At 46.3% G+C, this 25473-nt stretch overlaps 2 protein-coding genes across 2 annotated transcripts in view; both read left to right on the forward strand.

Annotated features, from left to right (window-relative positions):
- The window catches only part of plvapa (plasmalemma vesicle associated protein a), a 40272-nt gene extending 25738 nt beyond the window's left edge, over positions 1-14534 (forward strand). Inside the window, exon 6 of the mRNA XM_052038265.1 lies at positions 14389-14534. The gene's annotated coding sequence lies outside the window, so the exon portion shown is untranslated. The remainder of the gene's footprint in view (positions 1-14388) is intronic.
- Positions 14535-15118: 584 nt separating this feature from the next.
- Positions 15119-25473, forward strand: part of ano8b (anoctamin 8b) — a 70129-nt gene continuing 59774 nt past the window's right edge. The window contains exon 1 of the mRNA XM_052038340.1: positions 15119-15603. Coding sequence (XP_051894300.1) covers positions 15486-15603 — 118 coding nt within the window. The 5' untranslated portion in view covers positions 15119-15485. The remainder of the gene's footprint in view (positions 15604-25473) is intronic.

A 25473-nucleotide genomic window follows, 5' to 3' on the forward strand; every position in this document is an offset into this window, starting at 1 on the left:
GACGTCCCCAGACCAACTAAAACTCCAACAGCTTCCAAGGTTTCTCACATTCCAAACTCAGATCTTTGATAGGACTTGGATGATAAGACCTGTTTGTTGTACAGTTCTGGGCATTATGACCCACCTTACCACAGTTGGAGCAGTGGATTTGGGCACCATATCAGGATGTTTGCCCCCCCCTCTGCTGTCTTCCTGACTGGGGGAAGGTATACTTCTGTGTTGTGGTATTTTCCTTCTGTGATCTGTTTCCCTCTGCCCCGACCTTCATTTCTCCACACAATGACCTTTGTGTTTTCTTGGATGGGAAACATTCTCGCCGCTCCTGAAGCCTTCCCGGATTTGGAACCTGACTCAGCGTTCCTTTCCCCCACACTCTGACCATTTGTCTTAGCATTCATGCTTCTGTATGTGTAACATCAGTTGGATCTAAAGGATCACACACTTTCCTGGTCTCCATCAACCCATGGCACACAAGAGTACCTGTTCAACGGGTTGCGTGTGGCCCTGCCAAATTGTGTCGATCCAACCCAGGTCCATAGACCTCAATCAAACACTACCCACAGCTGGCTAGTATAGATGGTAGGGCGCTTTCCTTTCCTTTGTCGGCACCTATTTAATCCCTCCATGGGATCTCCACTGTCACCCCTCAATGCAATTATAATCTCATCCCTCATCTACCACAAAGTTGCTCCACCCCCTCACCCCCCACCCCCATATTCTGGGGGTTTGGCAATGCTGAATGCACTGCCAGATGCAAACACATTAAAAGCAACTTCCTTTCTTCCTCATCATCTGGTCCATGTATATCCCTTTGTTGCCTTGACTTGCCTTGTCAGACAAGCTCTGCTGATCATCTGCAGGCCCAAACGGCCCTATCCGTTTTGCCATCTCCTATAACTGTGCTACCCTAGAGGGCATACTATACACCACCGGCCCTGTCCCCTGCGGGGCTGAGGGAGACATCCTAAGTGGAGCCACAGGCACCTTTGGTTCTATCACCGGAACCTACGGTATGGGGCCATCTCTGCCCCCATCTCGTGAGTCATTTCCAGTCCTGTGTTCGCACACGTTGTCTACTACCTTATCCCAATATCCTGATCTGTCTGCTTCTGACATTTAGTATGATCCCTTATTCTCCTTATCAACTTTGTGCTGCACCCTGACTGCTGCTTTCAACTCAACACTGATCAATCGTTCACCTTAATCTCTCCTCCTGCACATTCCTTTTCCTTCCTATTCCTCTCAAGTACTAACTTGTCAAACTGCATCTGATATTAGTTCATATTTACTAAACTATTGGCACAAGCACTCTGCAATCCATCCAGGTGCAATTTCAACTGTCCTACTTCGTTCTTTCCTTCCCTCAACAGTCCCTTTAATTCTCTACTGTCATTTTCTTTCAGACGTAACTCCTCCAAACAACTAGGCGCTGCTGCTTCCTTCTTTATCTTTTCCTGTCCCGTCTCTCCCTTCTGTTTCATAATCAGGTTCCATTACTCTTCTCTGTTTAGAAAAGTGTCCATACACTCTAAATATGTGAGCCAATTCTTTCCTACGTATTCACAAAGAACAATTTCCCGAGAATTGCCAGATTCCATTTTTAAATCAGCTATTATTCCCTGGGTTCTTGCTGGTGGCTCTGCTTATTCTGCTATCAATTCACCTCAGCTTTCATCGAGCTGGTCCACCCAAGCACATCAATCTCTGGCCAGTCTCTCTCTCAGTGACAATACTTCCAGGCAAATAAACACTCAACAGAGTTCTGTTTTCAAACTACTTTACTAACCCTTGTGTGTACTGATTATTTAACATGAACTATTTTAACATGCACTGTGTCATTTACGTTTGTTGCTAAGCTGGGAATATTACCTGCACACTTGCCAAGTGGCTAGGTTCACAATGAGGGGTTCTCCGAACACCCAGACGCGGGAGGGTTTACCTCTTCTCTGTGACGATTGGTCCCTGGAGTTGTTGCTCCCAATGTCTTCAACTATCTTTCTTTTATACAATTTTCTTTTCACCTTTGTTCTTTCTGCCCAGTCCTGTCGCCCTTCACAGGTCCCTTTAATGGCTGTTGTTTCACTTTTACTTCCTCCACATTTGTTCTCTTCTGATGGCATCTAATTGCTCATCCACCCACACAGTCCTGAATTTGTTAATCATGCATCCACACCCTTATCCTTGTCCTTGTCCTTGATTCTGAGACAGAACCTCTCTTCAGCCAACTCCTTAGCAGAGAGTGCTCTGCTCACCAAGCCCGATGGGATACTTGACGTCTCACCTCTAGCTACAAAGGGCATTCTAGTTTGTTTTTCTCTTGTGCTCTATCCCCTTCAAGTACTTAATCAGTCTTATTGAATCCACCAATAAGTTAGTTTTAAGTTGCATAGAGGGTGGAGCATGAGTAGGACCAGGGAATATCTCTGATAGGCTGATAGGTTGTGGTGATAAGTTGTTAATGAAGCCATTGGGTTAATGGGTTAATGAGGTATGTTAGAGAGAGAAAAAGAATCTAATAAAGAAACATGGTAAAACTGTAAAATGCAGAATTATAGGAAATGTCCATCAGGCAGTTTAAGTGGGGAGAGAAACCGAGTTAATATTACAGATGGATAAGCTACAGCAGAACTGGCCAACTCTGGTATAAATGAAGAAAATGAGTCACTTGAAATTATTGAATTCGATATTGGGTCTGGAGGGCTGCAACTTGTCTAGCTAGAAGATGAGGCGCTGCTGCTCAAGCTTACTTTGGGCCTTGTTATAACAGTGCAGGAGGTCACAAATAGATAGGCCAGAGTGGGGTTATGGTAGAGAATTAAAGTGACAGGGAAAAGGAAGCTCAAGGTCACCCCTATGGACTGAAGACAGCTGCTCTTCAAGGTGTTCACCCAATCTGTGTTTGGTTTCTCCAATGTGGGTGAGACCACTTTGTAAGCACTGAATGCTGTACCTAGATTGGAAGAGGTGTACTGTAAGTGAATCGCTGCTTCACCTGGAAGAGCTGTATGGGTCCTTAATGGTGGGAAGGGGAGAGTTAGGAGGACAAGTATTGCATCTCCTGTGGTTGCAGGAGAATGCGCTCTGAGAAGGGGAGTGGTTGGTGGACCTGGAGGAGTCAACCAGGGAATTGCAAAGGGAATGGTCCCTTCAGAACGCTGAAAGGAGAGGGGAGGAGAATATGTATCTGATGGTGGAATCTCATTGAAGGTGGCAGAAATTGTTAAAGATGATCGTGGCTCATCCTTTATCTCAATATTGTACCGTATTCCCACTCTCTCCTCTACCCTTTCATCTCTAGAAATTTATCCACGTCCTTCTAAAAAATATTCAGCGACTTGGCTTCTGCAGCCTCTGTGGCAGTGAATTCCACAGATTCACCACCCTTTGAGTGAAGACATTTCTTGTCATCTCTGTAACAAATCTCTAACCCTGTAACCTGAATGGTTACCCCTCATTCTAGACACTCAGCCAGGGAAATATTCCCCCTGCATCCAGTCTGTCTAGGCCTGTCAGAACTTTGCAAGCTTCAATTAGATCTCTTCTTGGCCTGTCAGAACTTTGCAAGCTTCAATTAGATCTCTTCTCATTTTTCCAACCTCCAGTGAATGCGAACCTAGCTGACTTAATCTCTCCTCTTACAACAGTTCCACCATCTCAGGGATTAGTGGTGAAACTTGTTGCACTCCCTTTACGGTAAGTATATTTTTTCTTAGGTAAGGAAACCAAAAGTGCACACAATATTCCAGTTGTAGTCTCACCAACGGCTGTATAATTGTAGTAAAACTCGTGTTCCTGTATTCAAATCCTCTTACTAGGAAGGCCAACATACCATTTACACCCGTAGATTCACCTTCAGTGACAGGTGTACAACTCGGTTCATTTTGTGCATCAACACTTTCCAATCTATCACAATTTAAATAATACTGTCTTTCTGTTTTACCTACCAAAGTGGATATCTCCACATTTATCCACATTACACTGCACCTACCATGTTTTGCACACTCACTCAAATTTCCTTGATGTTTCTTTGTATCCTTTTCACAAGTCACATTCACACCCAGCCCCACCCAGTTTAGTGTCACCAGCTAACTTCAAGATATTACATTTGATTCCCTCGTCCAAAGCATCGATAGCTGGGGCCTCAGCACTTACTCCTGTGGACCCCACTAGTTACTGTCTGCCACCCTTAAAAGGGCCTTTTCTCTGTTTCCTCTTTGCCAACCAATGTTTATTTCAAGCCAATACATTTTTCCCACTGCTGCAAGATAAGGTCAGATTTCTTTATGGTCACATGTACATTGAAAGACACAGTGAAATGCATCTTTTGTGTGTAGTATTCTGGGGGCAGCCTGCAAGTGTCGCCACGCTTCCAGTGCCAACATAGCATGCCCACAACTTCCTAACCTGTACGTCTTTTTGGAATGTGGGAGGAAACTGGAGCACCCGGAGGAAACCCATGCAGTCATGGGGAGAACGTACAAATTCCTTACAGACAGCAGATGGAATTGAATCTGTGTCGCTGGCACTGTAATAGCGTTATGCTAACCGCTACACTGCCGTGCCTGCCCTGTACACTGTAATCTTGCACACTAACCTTTTATGAGGGACTTTATCCAAAGCTTTCTGAAAATCCAGGTACAACACAACTACTGATTCTCCCTTATTTATTCTACCGTTACATCCTCAAAATATTTAGGTAGGTTTACCAAACACAATTTCCCTTTCAGAAATCCATGCCGCCTTTGTCTAAATCTGTTGGTATTTTCAATTGCCCTGTTGTTGCATTCTTGACAGTAGCTACTACCTCTTTCCCCACTACTTACGTGAGGTTAGCTTATCTGTTACTCCTTATTTTTCTCTCCCTTCTTTTGTAAATAGTGGGGTTACATTTGCAACCCTTTAATTGGCAGAATCAATGCGTCACTCTTTCCACAACTACTCCCATCAGTAATTTGGGATGCAAATGATCAGGCCTTGGGGATATATTAGTTTCCCTTCTTTCACTAAGTACTTGGACACACTGATCAGGTAGAACCAAGTTCATTCTCCAACATACCTGCCTGGCAGCAGAAGTGGTTTGGGTCCAGAGGGGGGCAGTGAGCACAGCGTGGCAGGAGGTGCAGATTTGGCAGAGGGTGGACATAATTTGGCATAAAGATCACACCGATCTCCTCTCTCTATCTGTTATGTTGGTCTTTCCAAATGTATGGGAAATGGGTAATGATATCACCAGCTCACCAATGTCCTGTCTAGGTATCACCAGGACCACTCAGCTCCAAACTTCATCACAGCCTTGGTCCAAAAATGGATCAATGGGCTGAGTTCCAGAGGTGCAGTGAGGTGAGATATCAAGACAATATTTGACCAAGTTTGGCGTCAAGGCACTCTGATAAAAATGAAAGTGGTGGTTGGGAGTTATACCTTGCACAAAGGAAGATGGTTGTGGCCTCTGGTTACCATTTATCCCAGCCCCAAGACATCAGCAAGCTCAAGTTCATCAGGGTGGTGTCAGGGCCCAACCATCTTCAGCTGTTTCATCAAAGGTCTTCCTTTCACATAAGGTCAGAAGTGGGAAAGTTGGCTGATGATTAAACAATGTTCAATTCCACTTGCAGCTGCCCAGCAAATGAAGCAGCTCGTGCCTGCCTGCAGCAAGACCAGACACTCTTCAGGCATGGGATAATAAGTGCCATTTACGCCAGGCAATGACCATCTCCAACAAGAGAGAAAATAACCACCTACTCTTGACATTCAATGGCTTGATCATCTCCAAATCCCCTAAACCATCAGTATCTCTGAGAAGTAGTGGGGGAACTGGAAGGGGGTTCACCATTGGCCAGAAACATAGCTGCACCAGCCACTTAAATATTGTGTCTATAAGAGAAGGTCAGAGGCTGAATATCCTGCAACGAGTAACTCACCTCTGGACACACCAAGGTCTTTCCACCATCTACAAGGCAAAAAGAAAGAAACATAATGGAATACTCTTCACTTGCCTGGACAAGTGTAGTGCCAACAGCTCTCAAGAAGCTCATTAGGACAGAGCAACCCATTTGATTAGCACCTAGACAATAATTTCCTGTACCACTGATGCACAGCAGCTGCAGTGTGTACCATCTACAAAATCCACTGTGATTACTCACGCACGTTACTCTGACAGATCCTCCCAAATGCACAACGTCTACCAACAAGAAGATCAAGGGAGCAAGTGCACAGCAACATCACCCCAGCAGGTTCCCCTCCAAGGCATACTCCACCCTTAGCTGGAAATACATCATTTGTCCATCATCACTGCTGGGCCCAATACCTGGATATCCCTGACCCAGAGCACTGTAGCAGTACCTACACCAGATGGACTGCAGCTGTTCAACCAAGCAGTTCACCACCACCTTCTCCTGATGGTTAGGATGGCAATAAATGCTGTCCCTGCTGGTGATAACCGGTCCTAAGTCCATACTATTATCCCACCACTCCCGTTTTCTGCAATGTTTCCAATTTCTGATGCAGAATTGTGGGAAGACATGAATCTTGTCTTCCCGGTCCAATGGCATCAGGGGCAACTGCAGGGTTTAAGGAGAGGCAGCCAACAGCCAATTCCGCTGACATTCTAACCACTGAGGGGGCAAGATGAGGTCAGATTAAGAGAAGAGAAAAAAATCACCTTTCCATGGAATTCTTTGAGGGACAGGAAGGGCAGGACTGCTCTCTCCAGCCCCGTCCTCCCACCTCAACTCTTTCCCCTCTGTTCTTCTGCCCACCTCCACAATCTCAAGCCTTGGAAGAAATAGGTTCAGGAGTAAGCCTCTTGCCTCTTCATTCCAACACTTTATTCTGCATTCTGTTATTGCTTTTTCCTTGTACTATCTCAATGTACTGATATGTTGAAATGATCTGTATGGATGTCATGCAAAACAAAGTTTTTCACTGTACCTTGGTACAAGTGACAATAATAAACCAATTACCAATCATTAAATAAGATCTGGCTGAAGTTTTACCTCAGTGTCAATTTCCTGCACTAACCTTCTATACTTTGATTACACTAATATCCAAAAATCTGTTGATCTCTAACTTGAATATACTCAGTGAATGAGCATCCACAGCCCTCTTGACAGAGAATTCCACTTGATAGAGAGGGAAGATTCACTACCCTCTGGGTCAAGAAATATCTTCTCATCTCAGTCCTCAGTGGTCATACCCTTAGTTCATGACAGTAATCTCTGGTTCAAAACACCCTAGCCAGGGCAACATCCCAGATCTATGTCCCAACCTATGAAGACAAGCATGCCATATGCCTTCTTCATCACCCTATCTACATGCGTTGCCACTTTAAGGGAGCTATGCTGTACAGTTCTATAACTCTATGACCAGCACCTTTCAATCCCTCACCATTGAAAAAATACTCCACTTTTCTCCAATTTTTTCTACTTCACATTTGCCCACATTATATTTTATCTGCCATGTCCCCACCCATTCACTTAACCTGTCTGCAACCTCTCAAACCCTCAATGCAACCTCCTCACAACCCAAGCTGTCACCCAGATCTGCATCACCAGCAGACTTGGATATATTACACTTGAGTCCCCTCATTCAAATCATTGATACAGCTTGTGACCCACTGTCACCCTAGCAACAGTCCATGTACCACGCCTGGATTAATGGATTCCAATTTAGTAATGTACCATGTCCATGTACCAAGCAGAAACTAACTTGTTTATTCCTACTCTCTGTTTTCTGTCAGTTAACCAGTCTCCAGTCATGTTAGTTTATCCACACAATTCCTTTCTCTTTAATAACCTCTAGTGTAGCACCTTATTGAAGGTGACACAAGACACTGCAGCTGCTGGAATCTGAAGCAAAACACAAACTGCTCGAGGAACTCAGCGGGTCGGGCAGCATCTGTGGGGGGAAACAGACAATCGACAATTCAGGTTGAGACCCTTCATCTGGACCAAATCCTGAATTCCTCCAGCATTTTGTTTGTTGCTCCATATTTCTACTGTCTAATGTATAGTTCTACTTCCAGATTTCACCTGTGATGGCTCTGATCTTAATCTGGCCCTTGTTTTGGACCTTGTTCAGGAACTCAGCGGGTCAGGCAGCATCTGTAAGGAAAATGGACAGTCGACATTTCAGGTCAACACCCTTCATCTGGACTCAACCCAAAACACCCATTTCCCTCTACCGATGCTGCCTGACCTGGCAGCATGGTCGGCGTGAATGAGTTGGGCTGAAAGGCCTGTTTCCATGCTGTACAACCCGCTGAATTCCTTCAGCAGTTTGTGTTTTTCACCTTATTGAAGGCCTTCTGAAAGGACAAATGCACCCCATCCACTGGCTTTCCCTTATGTCATCTCCTCATTACAACAACAAACTCTGACAGATCTGTCAAACGTGACTTTCTTTTCATAAATTCGAGTGAAGGCTGTACTAATTGACACAAGCCCTTCAGGTCTAGGTACCACATCTGACCCACCATGCTGTCCAGGGAGATAAGAAGTCCAGCTTCATACAGAAGGTGACAGTGATAGAACGAAGAATGTCCCTGAGGTACACAACAAGATGGTAGATCTCTGCTTCTGATACACAAACAATGAAACAGGGGTCTGAACAGTGGCCAACACTAACATTCCCAAGAAAATATCGCTTCCTCACGTCAATGCTTACTGAAAGCAAAACAACATCTCTTGCCTCTTGACTGCTAACTCTGAGGTAATAACCGGTTTGTGAGATGCTAAATAAACACAAACTGTCTCACTGGGAGTGTCAGAGCTAATGCAGACAGCAGCCTGTAGCGAGGTTTATTATCCCGAGAGCAAAACAGGAAGGAGCAAATGAAATCAAGGAGTTCTGTTTTAGAAAACTTTTCCAATCAGCCAAGCTCCATCCATTTCAGTGATCACCAAATAGCTGAGCAGTCACGAGAGGGGTGGTTGTCAGAAGTGGTCAGAATTAAAACCAAATGGAGCAATGCTTTAAGGACCGAAACATTTCTTTAAAAAGGTTGAGAAACTTGACACTATTGAAGACAAAGCAGTCCACTTGATTGGCATCCTATTCCACCTAAATGTTCATTCCCTGCACCACTGGCACTCCATGGCTGCAGTAGGTACCATCTACGTGTACCATGTACCATGCACTGCTACTCCAGGCATCTCCCAGAGCTACCACCTCCACCACTGAGGGGTTCAAGTGCACGGGAATGCCACACCCTGCACGTTTCTCTCCAGTCACACACCATCCTGGCTTAGAAATATATCATCATTCCCTGATTGTCCCAGTGTACATTATAGAAGACAGCAGCCCTAGTGTACATTACAGAGAGTAGCAGCCTCAATGTAAAGCAGTCTTTTATAAATGGTATACCTAGGAGTAGCTGTAATTTAGGCACCTCTAACGCTGCCCTTGTACAATATCATCCGAAGGGGTGAAATCAGTTTTCGCATGCACACTGATGACTCAACATCTCTACTTGCGACCTCCCCATTGACTCCCATTTATCACATGGCTTGTCCACTGGCCAGGACTGGTGGGGGAGAAACATTCCTCCAGTTAAGTATTGGGAAGGCAGAATATCTGATGTCATCGTTGGTGTCTACTACAAACTGCGGTTCCCAGGCACCACTCCATCCCTTTCTCTGCTCACAGCCTCAGGCCAGACCACATGTTCACAACCTTCTGGTTATTTACATTTAATCAGCTAATCTTCCTTCCCTATATTCTTGACATTACTAAGATTGCTTATATCCATCTCCATACTGTGACATCCCTCCCTCTAGCATTACAACCACTGAAGATCTCTGGGCTCCTCGGATGCCTTCCTTTGCTCGTATCCAAATTTAAATCACTCCACCACAGGCAACCACCCCTTCATCAACTTCAATCCCAGCTCTGGAATTTCCTCCCGGGACAGTGTCAACTTTCTTAAGTGTCTGAAGGAAACATGTTGGTCCTTTAAACAGTGCAGTGGGTTTTGTGGTGCCTCAGGAGTTAAATTACAAGGCTAGTGCTCCTGAGTTGAGTGTTTAATTTTAATTCAGTTAATTAAATTTTCAAAAATTATATTTGGTATACAAAAATATACGGTGACCTCAGAGCTGGCTGATTTTTGTATCAAAAACACATCTGATTTGACAAGGCATTCAGGGGCAGAAATCTATGATCCTAACCTGGGCTAGAACATAAGAAACAGACAGTCAGCAAGATTATGGCTGATCTTCTACCTCAGCACCATTTTCCTACATAATCCTCGTTTCCTTTTCTTCCTTAGGTCCAAAAATAAATTGAAATTCTCTATCTGAAGTGCACTCTGTGACTGAGCCTCCACTCCCCACTGCTCCCCGCGTGAAGTAATTTGTCATCTCAGTCACTAATGCCCGAGACCATAATGAGACTGTGACTCCTGGTTCTGGATACACTATCCAGGAGAAGCAAATTCCCTGGATCTATCCGATTACGATCTGTAAGAATGTTGTCTGTTTCAGTGAAATCACCTATTATTATTGTAACCCCAGGGTTCCCAATCTCAGCCCAGGAGTACAGGCAGATTCGAATCTCACCCTCATGGACTCTCACCTGTCCTGAATGACCAACCCATTATTTTGAGCTGTGATCCCAGTTCAAGACTCCACAGCTGGGAAACATTACCCCCACATATACCATGTTAAACCCTGTAAGAATTTTATACCTTTCAATGAGATCACCATTCATTCTTTTAAATTCGAAGACTGTAGGATCAGTCTGCTTTCTTCTTTCTATCCATCTCAGGTATCAATCTGATGAGCTTCTGTTGCATTCCTGTGGCATGTATCTTTTATTAGGTAGGGGGATCAGACTTGTACACAATATTCCAGGTGTGGTCTCACCAGAGCCCTATATTATTGCAATAAGGTGCTGGCAATAATGTCTAGTAACTGCTTGCTGCTCCAGTTTGTTAACTTTCTGTGATTTGTGTCCAGGTCTTTTAACTTCTTACCATTTAAAAATACCCCTTTTGATTTTCTTCTACCAAAGCAGATGACCTCATATCTGTCTACATTATGTTCCAGCTGACAGATTCTTGTCCTTTCACTTATCCTGTCTATATCTCCCTGAAACCTCTCTGCATCTTCCTCACAACTCACATTAACACCCAGCTTTGTTTTGCCAACAAACTTGAATCTATTCCACTTGATCCCCTCACCCAAACCTTTGATATAGATAGTGAACAGCTGAGTCCCAGCACCGATCCCAGTGATACCCCACTAGTCGTAGCCTCCCAACCCAAAAATAATCCATTTACTCCTACTCTCTGTTTTGTGCCTGTTAGACAATCCTTATTCCATGTCAGTGTATTACCCCCAATCCTAGTCTCTAATTTTGTTTAATAGAATTTTGTGCAGTACCTTACTGCAGGCCATCTGAAAATCCAAACATACTTCATCCACTAGTTTGTGTTTCTATCCAGTTATTCTAGTCTATGCGTGATTCTAGAACAAAGCAAATGTGGTTGACTCTTGACAACCATCTGAAACGGCCTAGCAAGCCATTCAGTTGCACCTGTCAGTGTGACAGCTTGAGAAGGCAGCTCACAGCACAGGGTATCCCAATCACATCTGCATCTGGAAAATGAATAAAGGAAACAAAAAGGTCTCTGCTCCTCTCTCCTCCGCTTCCCCTGCGCACCCCCCCCCACCTGCCCCGCCTCACCATTTCTTCTCAGACCAGTTTTTTCAATTAATAAATCTCCTGTGAGGTCCCCTGGAATGTTTTTGCTCTTCTGGGAGAGTCAGCTCAGCCGTGACTCTGCTCTGCTGGCATCCATTGTTTGGTTTCAGATGAAACTGGAACATGCTGGAAAGACTCAGCAGGTCAGGCAGCATCTGCAGAGAGAGAACACAGCTAATGTTTCAGGCTGATTGACTTTCAGCAGAACTGGAAAAGATTAGAAATTGAACAATGTTTAAAAGAATGGGGAGAATAGCAGAGAGAGGTGTTGATCAAGCGAAGGTCTGTGACAGGATGGAGACGAGGAGACACAAATGCTGGCGCTGTTGGAGAGTGGGTAGTGAACAGGGGTGAATAACTAGAGATACGTCTGGGAGGAGGTGTTAATTAGAGAGGAGTGAAATCAGAAATTGCTGAGATCAGTGTTGTTTGTTTGCTTCCACTGGCACTTCTACCGCAGTACAATTGTCTGGGACATTTCAAAGGAGTGTTATCTAATAAATTTAGACAGCTGGCCCTAGCAGATATGAACATCAATTTAAACATTCTCCTCGTTTTGAAATCCCTAAATACCACCCTGCTTTATATTCAAACTTCCTGCAGCCCAACAATCCTCTGAGATCACAGAATCATGCACTCAGTACAACACTCAAGGAGGCAATTTAGACCATTGCAACCAAGCTGGCTCTTTTCAAAACTGATCTAGCTTGTCCCCCTCCCCTCCTCTTTCTCTGTGTCCCTAGGATTGTTTTTAATTTTTAAATTTTTATTCTTTTGAAAGTTTGTACTGAAACTGTTTCCATTACCCCTTCAGATCATGTCCCAAATGCAAACCATTCATTTTCTTCGACTCCCCCCTTGTCCCATTGCCAATCCCTTGCAATCCAGGTACTCAGATCTGCCAGTGGAAACAATTTCCCCTTAATGACTACATCAAAGCCTTGCATGATCTTAATGGTTAATTAAGTTTCCTCTTATCCTTCTCTGCTCTAAGGAGAACAATCCCCATTTCTCCAGTCTCTGTTCCTTGGCTTTATTCCATTAAATCTCTTCTGCACACTCTTCAAAACCTTCACATCTCTCCTAAGACATGGTGCCCAGAGTTGGGTACAGCCCCATTCTTCAACTGTGAATTATAAAGGTTTAACTTCATTTCCAGGCTTTTGTAGTCTCTGCTGCTATTTATAAAGTTCAGCATCCCATGTGATTTACTAAGCCCTTTGTTAACACAAGCTCTCATGTATTTGTGTACAGACTACCCCAGGTCTCCTTGCTCTTGCAATGCCTTTCAAATTGTACTAGTTCTCTGCATTTCCCCAACTCTGACTTCTTGTGAATCCCGGATTTTCATTGCTCTACCTTTGGCAGCTGATCTTCAGTTGCCTGGGCCTAATCTCCGGAATTCCCTCCCTAAACCCCTAAACCTCTCCACCTCTCCTTCCTCCTTTAAGATGCTCCCAAAAACCCACTGCTCTGATCACTTGTCCTAATATCACTTTCCACGGCTCAGAGTCAGACTTAATAATTATTCTTGTGAAATACCTTGGGACATTTTCCCATAGTAACAGTGCTATACAAATAGAAGATATTGTGTTGCTGTGGCCATGAGTCTGGTTTAGAGCATGTCAGTTCCATTGCACCAACAATGAAAGCCACATTCAAACAGAGCCACAAGAGGGCAACACAACCCATCCTAACAAAAGATATACATCTAACAAAGAGCTTCCAAATTCGTGCCCTGTCTATTTTTCCCTTGTGTGCATAGGAACGGATTTGGGGCAAAGGCTGGGTTACCACACTGTTTTTTTGTGACTACATTCAAATGGGTTGGATAGAGAATAAAGTTCCCTCAACACTATCACATCAAACCCTCTCAGAGCACTGTGCATCCTGGACAGCAATGATCGCAGTTTAATCTAAAAATACTGTGAATATTGTAAATAAGTAAATAAAGCTATTTTAAAAAATGAACAAAAGAACACCAAAAAAAAAGAAAACAGGAGGAGGAGTGCCACCAGGTCCCTCAAGTCTACCCCTCCATTCAATGTGACCATGGCTGACCTCAGCTCCTCTTCTGTGCCAAGTCCCCATAACCCTCAATTCTTCATTCTTTCAAATATGTATCTGTCACTGTCTTAAATATATCTAATGTTTTGGCCTCCACCACCCTCTGGCGAGAATTCGAGAGATTCACTGCCCTCTGAGAGAAAAAGTTTAAACATATCTCAGTTTTAAATGACTGGTCCCTTTTATTGTAACTATATCCCCATGTTCATGATTCTCCCAGATGTACTAGATACAGAGTAAAGCTCCCTTTACACTGCCCCATCAAAGAATATCAGGGCAGGGATGATTAGCATGAAACGCTACTTAAGAGGGGATTGATTGTCCAGAATGCTGTTTTGTTCTCTTTCCCTGCCAGAGAGCATATGTGGGAGCTTCTTCCAGGATGAAGCATTTCCCTTTGCACCCAACAAGATACTTGTGAAGAGATACAAGAGACTGCAGAAGCTTTAATCGCAAGCAATAAACAATCTGCTGGAGGAACTCAGTGGGTCGAGCAGCTTCTGTGGGGGAAAGGAATTACCGACGTTTTGGTCATCTGCAGTTTCTCGTGTCTCCATTTTACCACTCCACTGTGCTTTCTTCAAGATACACTGACTTTGTTCCTCTTCTCTCCGACAGGAATTCTGTGAGACCCTCTCTCACCGCTCCCCCTCTGTGGTTTCCACTGGTCTCCTGCTCTTCAACCACATTCTTACCAAGATACTCATGGTGTGGGGTCACTGTTGTAAAATGGGGAAATGCAACAGCAACGTCTGCTCAACAAGCTTCCACAAACATGGCATGATAATGATTTTCAGTGATATATATCATGTTGAGTAATATTCAGGAATAAACATTAGCCAGGATACAGGGTGAAACTCTCCTGCTCTTCCCTGTGCTACGAGTTCATTTATGCCCACATCAGTGACAAGGGAGGTCTGCTGTTTAAGGCCCCTTCTGAGACTGCACCTTCAACACTGCAGCACTCCCTTGGTCCTTCATCAGTGTCACACCAACGGGTGCATTTGGGTCTTTGCAATGCAACTTGAACACAAACTTGTGTCTCGAGGGCGACACCACCAACTGATACCCACTATCCTTACAGTGGGTGGGAAATCTGTATCCTGCAGATATCCACCTTCTCCGCCCATCCCTCTTCAGACCCTGACCCCCATTTCCTGCTGGATAGCCAATTAACTTGGCCCTGCTCCTGTTTTAAGTTTTCCTCCTTCCACCTTGCTGCCCTGTCGCCCTCTCTATCCCCGCTTCCCTCTCTGCCCAGCAGTCGCTTGTCACCTCTATATTTTCCTCTGCCATCTCTGTTTGCTAATCTGTGCACACAATACCTGCATCAGTTCTGTCTCACAATATCACCATTCCTTTGATCAGCCTTCCGTCAATCCCTGTCACTCATTTCCTCAATCAACCCCCCCTCTCTCTCTCTCTCTCTTTGTTCGAGGCTCGGGCGGGGACATGAACCGGATGATTAATCGGCTGGTGCATTTTATCCTCTAGCCTTGCTGTGCTCCAGTGGTGTGTGTGTGTGTGTGAGTGAGAGAGAGTGGTTGGGGAGGGGGGGGGGGTTATGATCAGTAAGAGCTCGCAAGCATTGCACAAAGCCAAAAAAAAGCAAGGGACGGGGTGTGCTGGGGGGATTAAAAAGCAGACCCCACGGCCCCCCCTCCATCCTAATGCAACCCGTGTAGACAGCAGCATCCGTCCCTCCTGAGCTGGACATGCCGGGGATGAAGAAAGCAGCGGACAAGGAGGGCACCGAGGGGGACAAACGACCTCAGCCCGAGAAGGAGATGGAAGAGGCGACTGAGAACCGGGCGGCCACCGCTGGAGTCCTGGGTGAGTGGAGGAGCAGGTTTCTCCGGGGAAGGAGCAAAGTCACATTGCAGGTTGGCCGGGGAGAGAGGAGGGGACGTTTATCCCTCAGTGCAGTTTACAAAAAAAAACGATGCACATCGGTGGCGTCCCCGCGCGAAAGGTGAAGGGGACGGGGGTCTGCACGGTGTTCAGGGGTAAACTGTTAAAGGAAACCCCGGACCCAACTCCCTCATCTTTTGTGGGATCTTGCCTTGCATCACGAGATCATCTGCATTCCCAATCAGGAGACAAATAGTATTGGCTCCGATGATTTCTGTTAGCAGAAATTCAGCCTTTCGCGGGGCGGGGGGACTGCAGAGTGTATGTGTTTTAAACATGTATTTATTTATGTAACATTGAGCTGAGCGGGGCTGTTCACCTCGGACTGCGGGCTCCCACCCAGTGACTGCATCCACAGGCTGCCTGGTCCGTGATGCATTCATTTATTGATCCGACGTGTGTGCCGGGTTCCAGTCCCGGCCGCTGCCAGCTGTGAAGGGTACACGTTTGTTACATGGCAGCCAGGTGGTAAATTCCACTCCCAGCAATGCCCAATGCAGCCAGCAAAGCTCCTGACCCGCTCACTGATAGGCTGGGTCTTCCTCACATCCGGTCGCCTCTCCCAGCCAGGTTGTTTGCAGCGGTCCCTCCTCCAGTCCTGGACCCTCCTCACACACGGACACACATGCAGACACGCACGTGTGCACATATGCTTGCACACATGAAGCATACATGCACATATACAGGTACATGCAGGCAAACACACATTCACAAGCACACATGGCGCACAAATTCTGAAGCATGTGCGCGCACACACACACACACACACACACACACACACACGTGATCAAGTACATGCTGAGGGGAGACCAGATATCAGGGGCACAGGTAGGGTATATGGTAGGAAACTTTTCCCTACAGTGGAGATGGCTGAAATCGGTTTGGGGTGAAAGGTTTGGAGGGCATCTGCAGAAGATTTATTTTCCCCCAGAGGGTGATTGGAGTCCAGATCACACTGCCTGAGGGGGTGGTGCAGGCTGAGCCTCTCCCAACACTTTTGGAAGTATTGAGAGGAGCACTTGAATTGCCGAGACATAGACCAAGTGCTGTGAGTGAGATTAGTATCGATAGGTGCGTGATGGTCAGTGTGGTGGACCAAAGGGCCTGTTCCTGTGCCTCTAAGTGCTATGGTTCTGTAACTCTGTGGCTCTAAATGCACATATTTCTGCACACGGATGTTTGCACGTAAGTGCATGCAGACACATAGGAACATGCACACACACTGACAAACTACAGAGTATAGACACATGCACACATAGATTCATAAACGTACGCAGAAAAACACAAACACATTGTGAGAAACAACAGCACACACATAAATGTGTAAACACACGCACACACGCATACAGATACATGCATAGAAACAAATAGACATACATGCAAGGAGGATCCAGGTCACATGCTCTCAGAAGCATGCTCTTGGATGATACAACCCCCACCCAAGGGTGCTGAGCTCTCTGTCTTACTGTCACTGCTGCCCTAGAAGTCCGTTCAGTGAGCTCTGAGGGAGAGCTGTCCTGTGTGGCTCAGTAATGGTACACTGTTACTGGGATCTGGACCATCAGATGGGAAGAGTATGGAGTGGGAATGGGAAGGTGAAATTTAAAGTTAAGGAAATCCAATTGGACAAGGCAATCGTTCAATGCTGGTTTACTGAAATACTAATTATAAAAGAGCCACTTCCCACGGAGTAAATAACATGTCTGCAGCCATTGTTTTGACTTCACAAAATGATCAGTTCAAGGGGTATTATCAACATATCCACATGATTTGTCGAGACTATTTCCACGATTTCAAAATATTCACTGCTAGGTTTCTACAGAGATGTTACCCTCTCACAAAAAATGAATGTACTTCAAAAGCAAATATTAATGGAATTTTCTTTTAAATTGAGAGATGTTAATGCCATGAATAGAATAATTTCCCCAATGTATCATCACACACTCCCAGGCTAGGACAGTACAGGTTAGATACAGAGTAAAGCTCCTTCTACACTGACCCATCGAGCACTCCCAGGGCAGGAACAGAGTGGGTTAGATACAGAGTGAAGCTCCTTCTACACTGACCCATCGAACACTCCTGGGGCAGGAACAGAGTGGGTTAGATACAGAGTAAAGCTCCTTCTACACTGACCCATCAAACACTCCCAGGGCAGGAACAGAGTGGGTTAGATACAGAGTAAAGCTCCCTATAGACCATCTCAATAACATGACTGATCTGCATCATGAAGCTCCCATCCCTGCTGCAGTTGGTGGTGTCTTTTGTCCACCCTGACCGACCCCTCTGCTGTGAAGTTGCCAAGGTTATGCTGCAATACTTTGAAGTCACCAGTATGTTATGTGACAGCTCTCACACCAAACTCCTCCAGGCTGATCCACTGTCTTTCAAAAATGAGAGCGCTCCAGTCCTGTTGAATATTAGAGTGTTATAGGTGATGTGGAAGACAATGAAGCAGGTTTCTGGGTGCTGCTGCCGCAGACTCCTTGTATGCAGATGACAACTATGTGAGGCTTTTCTGTGAAACTCTTCCCAATGAACAACAGTCTCAAGGCAAAAGTGAGGAATGAGTGAGTCCCACATCTGATACTCCTGGAATATTCTCCTGCTCTCTCTTTAAGGCAAAATCAAATCAAATATCAGTGTCTGGGTGAGGTATCGACTGAGCTCCCAGTGTAAAACTGTGGATATCTCAAAGGATTCCTGCAAGTTTCCTTAGAGGGTTGTGTTCAATAATGTGCTGCAGGGTTTGATCACACACACAAAGTGCTGGAGGAACTCAGCAGGTCAGGCAGCATCTATGGAGGGAAATAAATAGTTGACATTTTGGCTCGAGACCCTTCATCAGGAAATTGTTTCCCTCCATAGATGCTGCCTGACCTGCTGAGTTCCTCCAGCACTTTGTGTGTGTTGCTGCAGATTCCAACATCTGCAGAATCGCTTGTGTCAGGGTTTGATAAGTAACTCTGAGCCCTTAGGCACAGAGTGGGAATGCTTTAAGGAATCTACCATGGCTGAGTGATGATTTTTTGTTATGTGCATCAAACAGGGTCAGTGCATAATTTGTACTCCATCGCTTTTGCTAGCTATCCTTTGGAATCTGCTTCTGAAATTCATTTTTCACTCCAAGGTGATAAATCTTTGGAATCCTCTATCCCAGGGAACTGTGAGTTCATTCAGAGATCAATTGACACCTGGATATTAGAGGATCCAGGGGCACACAGGTAGGGCAGGAAAATGGTTGATGTAGAGGACCAGCCATGATCTTATTGAACAGTAGAATAGACTTGAGGGGCCAAATGGCCCACTCCTCGTGTCTAATCATTTTGGAAGTGGAAACCGGGTGTTCAGCACGAGTGAATGATCACCATCTTTGAGCGCAGAGGTTTTGTTGAAGGGCTCTAGTGGGGAGAAACACATGAGAGGAAAGGTATTCAGAATGCGGTCAATGGATCAATGTAAAAAGCTCCCCTTCTCAACCACAAACTATCTCAATGCATCAAGTCAGGTAACAACGTGAAACCCTGCCCCTGGTGCATGTCTCAGACTGGCACAAATGAACCCAAGGGATGTTTTTTGAAGGCGTGCAGGGGACCTTTCCCTACCGCCTGGCCAATATTCATCCCTCAAGCAACACCACAAGTACAAGTTAACTGGCCAATAGTAACACTGTTTGTGGAGCTTGCTGCATTTCTTACAACAGTGACTACACCACAACACTGGAGGAAAGCAGTTTCAGACATGCTGGGTTGTGAAAGGCACTTTCAGAGTGTAAGTTCTTCCTTACACTGAGTGGATATAATTCACTGTGTGAAGGTTCTTCTCTTACCTCATGGGCGGCGGGTATCACTAGCAAGACCAGCGTTTATTGCCCACCCCTAATTGCCCTTGAGAAGGTGGTGGTGAGCTGCTGCCTCGAACTGCTGCAGTCCCTGTGGTGAAGGCACTCCCATGGTGCTGTTGAGGAGGGGGTTCTAGAACTTCGACCCAATGACAATGAAGGAACAGCGACGTATTTCCAAGTCAAGGTGGTGTATGTCTTGGAGGGGAACCCGCAGGTGGTGGTGCTGTTGTGCACCTGTTGCCCTTGTCCTTCTTAGTGGTGCAGGTCATGGAATTGGGAAGTGCTGCTGGAGTAGCCTGGGGGAGTAACTGCAGTGCGTCGTGTACTGTGATGTGAGCGGCAGGGACAAACACAAGCTGACATACCCCGGAGTGTCTGTCAGAGAGCAGATAGATAGGAAATGACTGAATCACCAGCCCTGACAATAGTGACACTTCAAATTTCCTGTTCTCACATTCTAACCCAGCTATTCCAGTGAGGAGATAAGGGGTGTGCCATTATCTTCTCTCTGTGTTTATGGAACTGTTTTTGTAAAAATCCACATGTTGAAAGTAGGTTCAGCAATAACTTTCAAGAGATACTGGGGTGCAGACGAAGAGGCTGGATTTATGCAGCACCTTTAACACTTTAATGAGGTGGTTTCCTCAGGCTGGCTGAGTCCACAACCAGGGACAGTCTCAATGTAAAGGGGCTGGATGTTCAGTTCTCCCTGAGGGGAGAAGGAATCACAGCACACGGAGCCTTGTGAATCTTTGGGGTTTCTCCAATGTTCAGACTGTGGGTGCTCAGCACTGAGAACATTCAAGGCTGGGAATGAAAGATATTTGAACTCCAAGGGAAGCAAAGAATCAGGCAGGAGTTGGAGCTGAAAACCACAGATGCTGGAAATCCAAAATAGTGGGGAGAAAAACGGAGTTGGGAAAGTGCTGTTAATGCATAGGGTAGGCTGTCATCTTACTGAATGGTAGAGTAGGCTTGAGGGGCTGAGTGGTCTCCTCCTGGATGCAGTGTGTTTGCTGTACCACAGGGTTTCAGTGGAATGTTTTCTAATATAATTTAAAACCAAAAAGGAGAAAGACTTCTGTTTCTTCATCGTTTCCAACCATAGACATCCCCAAGTGTTTTACAGTCAGTAAAGTACTTCTTGAAATGCAGTCACTGCCTCTCTAACAACATGCACTCGCTCGGCACTGCCCTTCTGACAGTGCGGCACACCCTTGGTATTGCCTCTTTAATAGTGTGATCCTTCCTTACTCCTGTCCCTCTGACAGAGTAGCACACCCTCAGTACTACCCCTCCAACAGGTGGCCACACCCTCAGTACTACCCCTCCAACAGTGCGGTACTCCTTCAGTACTACCCCTCCAATAATACAGCACTCCAGCAACACTGCCCCTCACTGTGAAACTTAACCAGTACTGCCCCTCCAACAGTGTAGTGCTCCATCAGGTTTATCCCTTAGTGCAACACTGACTGAGTACTGTGTACCAGTACTGCCCATCCAATGGCACAGCTAATGTAGCACACAGCAAGATCTCACAAACAGCAATATGTTGATGACCAGATCATCTGTTTTAATGATGTTCATTGAGTGATAAATTTTGGCCCCCAGGACACTAGGTAGATCTGTTCTGGTACCATGGAATATTGTATCATCAGTGATAACCCGTGATGATTGATCCCAGATGATTAAGATGATGACATCTCTTCCAAAGCACTGCCCCTCCATTAGAGTGGCACTCCCTCAGTACTACCCCACTGAGGGTGAGGCAGTACCTCGGTACTACCCCACTGAGGGCGGGTTGCTCCATCAGTGTTACCCCTCAGTGTGGTGCACTCTCAGTATGGCAGTCCATTAATATTACTTTGCAGTGTGGAGCTCCCTCTGTACTGCTGCTAAGATAGCACAGTGCTCCCTCAGTCCCGCCCATCCAACATTATGGCACTCCCTCAGTGCTGCTCCTCTGTCAGTGTGGCACTCCCTCAGTGCTGCTCCTCTGTCAGTGTGGCACGCCCTCAGTGCTGCTCCTCTGTCAGTGTGGCACGCCCTCAGTGCTGCTCCTCTGTCAGTGTGGCACTCCCTCAGTGCTGCTCCTCTGTCAGTGTGGCACTCCCTCAGTGCTGCTCCTCTGTCAGTGTGGCACTCCCTCAGTGCTGCTCCTCTGTCAGTGTGGCACTCCCTCAGTGCTGCTCCTCTGTCAGTGTGGCACGCCCTCAGTGCTGCTCCTCTGTCAGTGTGGCACTCCCTCAGTGCTGCTCCTCTGTCAGTGTGGCACTCCCTCAGTGCTGCTCCTCTGTCAGTGTGGCACGCCCTCAGTGCAGCTCCTCTGTCAGTGTGGCACTCCCTCAGTGCTGCTCCTCTGTCAGTGTGGCACGCCCTCAGTGCTGCTCCTCTGTCAGTGTGGCACTCCCTCAGTGCTGCTCCTCTGTCAGTGTGGCACTCCCTCAGTGCTGCTCCTCTGTCAGTGTGGCACTCCCTCAGTGCTGCTCCTCTGTCAGTGTGGCACTCCCTCAGTGCTGCTCCTCTGTCAGTGTGGCACTCCCTCAGTGCTGCTCCTCTGTCAGTGTGGCACTCCCTCAGTGCTGCTCCTCTGACAGTGTGGCACTCCCTCAGTGCTGCTCCTCTGACAGTGTGGCACTCCCTCAGTGCTGCTCCTCTGACAGTGTGGCACTCCCTCAGTGCTGCTCCTCTGACAGTGTGGCACTCCCTCAGTGCTGCTCCTCTGACAGTGTGGCACTCCCTCAGTGCTGCTCCTCTGTCAGTGTGGCACTCCCTCAGTGCTGCTCCTCTGTCAGTGTGGCACTCCCTCAGTGCTGCTCCTCTGACAGTGTGGCACTCCCTCAGTGCTGCTCTGGACTTGAACCCAGAACCTTCCAACTGACTGTGATCAGCCGAGTGAAAGCTGACACCTGCCATATCTGAAGATAACCAGGCTGGGCTTGTATCCCCTGGAGTTTAGACGAGTGAGAGGTGACTTGATTAAAACACACGAGATCCTGAGGGGTCTTGAAAGGGTGGATGTGGAAGGGGTGTTTCCTCTGGTGGGAACATTAAGAACCAGAGATCATAGTTTACAAATAAGGTGTCACCCATTTAAGACAAGAATGAGGCAAAACTTTTCCTCTCAAAGGGTTATGAGTGTGGAATTCTTTCTCAAAGGGCTGTGGAAGCAGAGTGTTTGGATATTTTTAAGGCAGAGGTAGATAGATACATGATAGGGAAGTGGGTGAAAGGTTACTGTGGCTAGATAGGAATGCAAAATTGAGATTCCGACAGATCAGCCAGGATCTCATTAAGTGATGGAGCAGGTTCAAGAGGCCAAGTGGCTTATTCTTGCACTTAATTCATTTGCTTGTATAACCTGGGTCAGGAAGTAGTTTTAATGTGTGCCTTGAGTGAAGAGAGAGAGGTGGAAAGTGGCAAAGTTTAGAGAGGGAATATCAGAGCTCAGTGCCCGTGAAGCTGAGGGCACAGCCACCAGCGATTGGAGTGACTAAAGTCAGGAGAAGCATCGCGGTCTCAGAGGATAAGAGGGCTAGAGGAGGTTACAGAGAGAGAGCTGATAGTTGGGATTTAAGATGAAAGATGAGAAGCTTAAACCATTCTTGTCTGTGTAATTGGAAAGTGTAATTTATACACTTTCTGCTTGACCAGATTCATTGCTTGAATATTAAAAGTGTTCCACATTCTCACCACTGGCTGGAGAAGGAAGTTATCCTCTAAAGCCGACACTGTGAGGCTTTCAATTAACCGTAGCCAACACTATTTTCCTTGAGTGCATTTATTTATAGTGCAGTTATACCTCTGAATGGTATCAAACCATTCCGCCCCTCCGCTCCAGGCCAGTGTTTCTGCTCCGCACCTACTTCCTCCCACCCCCCCCCATTCACCCCCCCCCTCACTCTGTCCTTTTCTCCCCTGTGTGTTTATCCAACTCCTCTTTAGATCATCATTGCTGTTCATCACCACCCGTCCCTGTGGGTGTGAGTTCCACATTCTCCCTGCTCCCTGGGGAAAACATTTCTCCTGAATTCCTTGTTGTATTCATTAGTGATATGTCTTAGATTGAGGACCCTGAGTTCTGGTCTCCCTTGGAATTGGAAACACCTTCTTTACATTTCTTTCTTATTCTCAGGCCTTCCCTCAGGATCAGAGATGGCTTTCTCCCATTCCAGTTCTGTGGGTCCTGAGGCACACCTTTCTCTGCATCTATCCAGTCAAATTCCATCGGCTCACTGGTTGTGCCATGGAATCCTCGGGTGTACATCTCTCCTGCTCGGTCCTTTGATCGTCGTGTGGCCTTGGCGTCCCACCCCTCCTCTGTCTGTGCCTCATGTACCTGGGATGGAGTTTAACAGAGTATCATAGCATCCAGACCCACACTGACACCAGATATCCTTCCCATCCCTCCACCTGGCAAGTCATTCCTAAATGCACTAAATGGAAATACAGTATCAGTGTGTGGACCCTGCCTGTGAAAATCATTCTGTTGATTTTAGAAGGGACAGAGTGCACCACTCAGCTGCTACTACAAAGCACACCGCTGACCAGGGTTGAGTTTCTGGGCACTGGTCTCATTTATATTTAATGGAAGTTCTATCTATGTTTTGTGAAACATCACATGATCCCAGGCAGGGAACAGCCCAAGTAATCTGTTCCAAAATTACACAGGTGGAGAAATGACTGGGAGATAGCCCAATTCCCCACACCAGGGACAACAAAGGCAGTACCACCCTGCATTTGTGTAGCATCTTAATGCACCAGAATATCTCCAAGCTCTTCACAGGAACCTTCTCAAACAGAATGTCATAACTAGATAAGGGGACTGGCGCCCAGATGCACCTTCAAAGCAGGAGATTTTAGTGAGTGCTTAGAGAGTGGGAGCAGGTGGAGAGGTTTGGAGAAAGAGAGCCCGAGCTTGGTTGGGGATGATCATGAGACTGGAATTGGGTGTGCTGAGATCCTGGAAGATTGTAGGACTGGTGGAGTTTACAGAGATACAGTGGAGGGGCAGGGGAAGATCTGAAAACAGTGTCAGTCATTGTGCATGGGGTGATGGGTGAGTGGAGTGGTGCAGGAGGTCAAGATTAGAGAGGGATAGAGAATTAGTGTGATAGGAGGAGTTACATTGGCTGACTGTGCAGAAGAGTTCTGCAAGGTGGACCAAAGTCATTGGGGGGGGGGAGGGAAAGGGTTAAAGAGTTAGGTCATGAGCCCATTGAAGGATGGAATTGGTTTGAGGCACTGAATAGGCACCTCCTGTTGCCATGTGAAACATCTCTGAGGAGGCAGTTCAAACTATCGTTATTACTGCCGCAATCTTGATGAGCACATGCTGAGCTCCTGCTCTGTAGCAGCGAATTCCCTGTCACCAGCACAGTCTCTGCACATTATCTACCCAGAGACTCAGTTAGCACCAAAATACAAAAGAGTTGGTATTTATGTAGCACCTCCACCCCCTTTACCAATACAATTGAAATCCTTTCTGAAGTGCAGTCACAGCCAGTTTGAGCACAGCAAGCTCCCATGGACAACATTGCAATAATGACCAGCTGATTGTTTGAGGAATAAACACACACTGGGGGACTCTCTCCCGGTCTTTTTCTGAGGTGCCAAGGGATCCATTCTGTCCACATGAGAGAGCAGAGAGTCTCAGCTTTGTCTGAGAAGCAGCACATTGGATAGTGCAGTACTCCATGGCCCACGGATGTTGGGATCCAGTGTCTGGAGAGGGATTTGAGCCCAAACCTGATGACTCAAAGGCACAGTGACACCCACTAAAGCACCAGTAGAAGACTGAGCATCCTCCCCCTAAACTGATGTCCTGCACCCACTATGGATGGAGCCCGGGACAGGGAAACAGCGAGGGTGCCTTGCACATCAGCATTGAAATGATTGGCAGTTGTTGATCACAGCAATGGGTGAGGTGGCTCTTCAGGGAGCTGAGATGG

Source organism: Pristis pectinata, chromosome 24, assembly GCF_009764475.1.
Source record: "Pristis pectinata isolate sPriPec2 chromosome 24, sPriPec2.1.pri, whole genome shotgun sequence".
Classification (NCBI taxonomy): Eukaryota; Metazoa; Chordata; class Chondrichthyes; order Rhinopristiformes; family Pristidae; genus Pristis; species Pristis pectinata.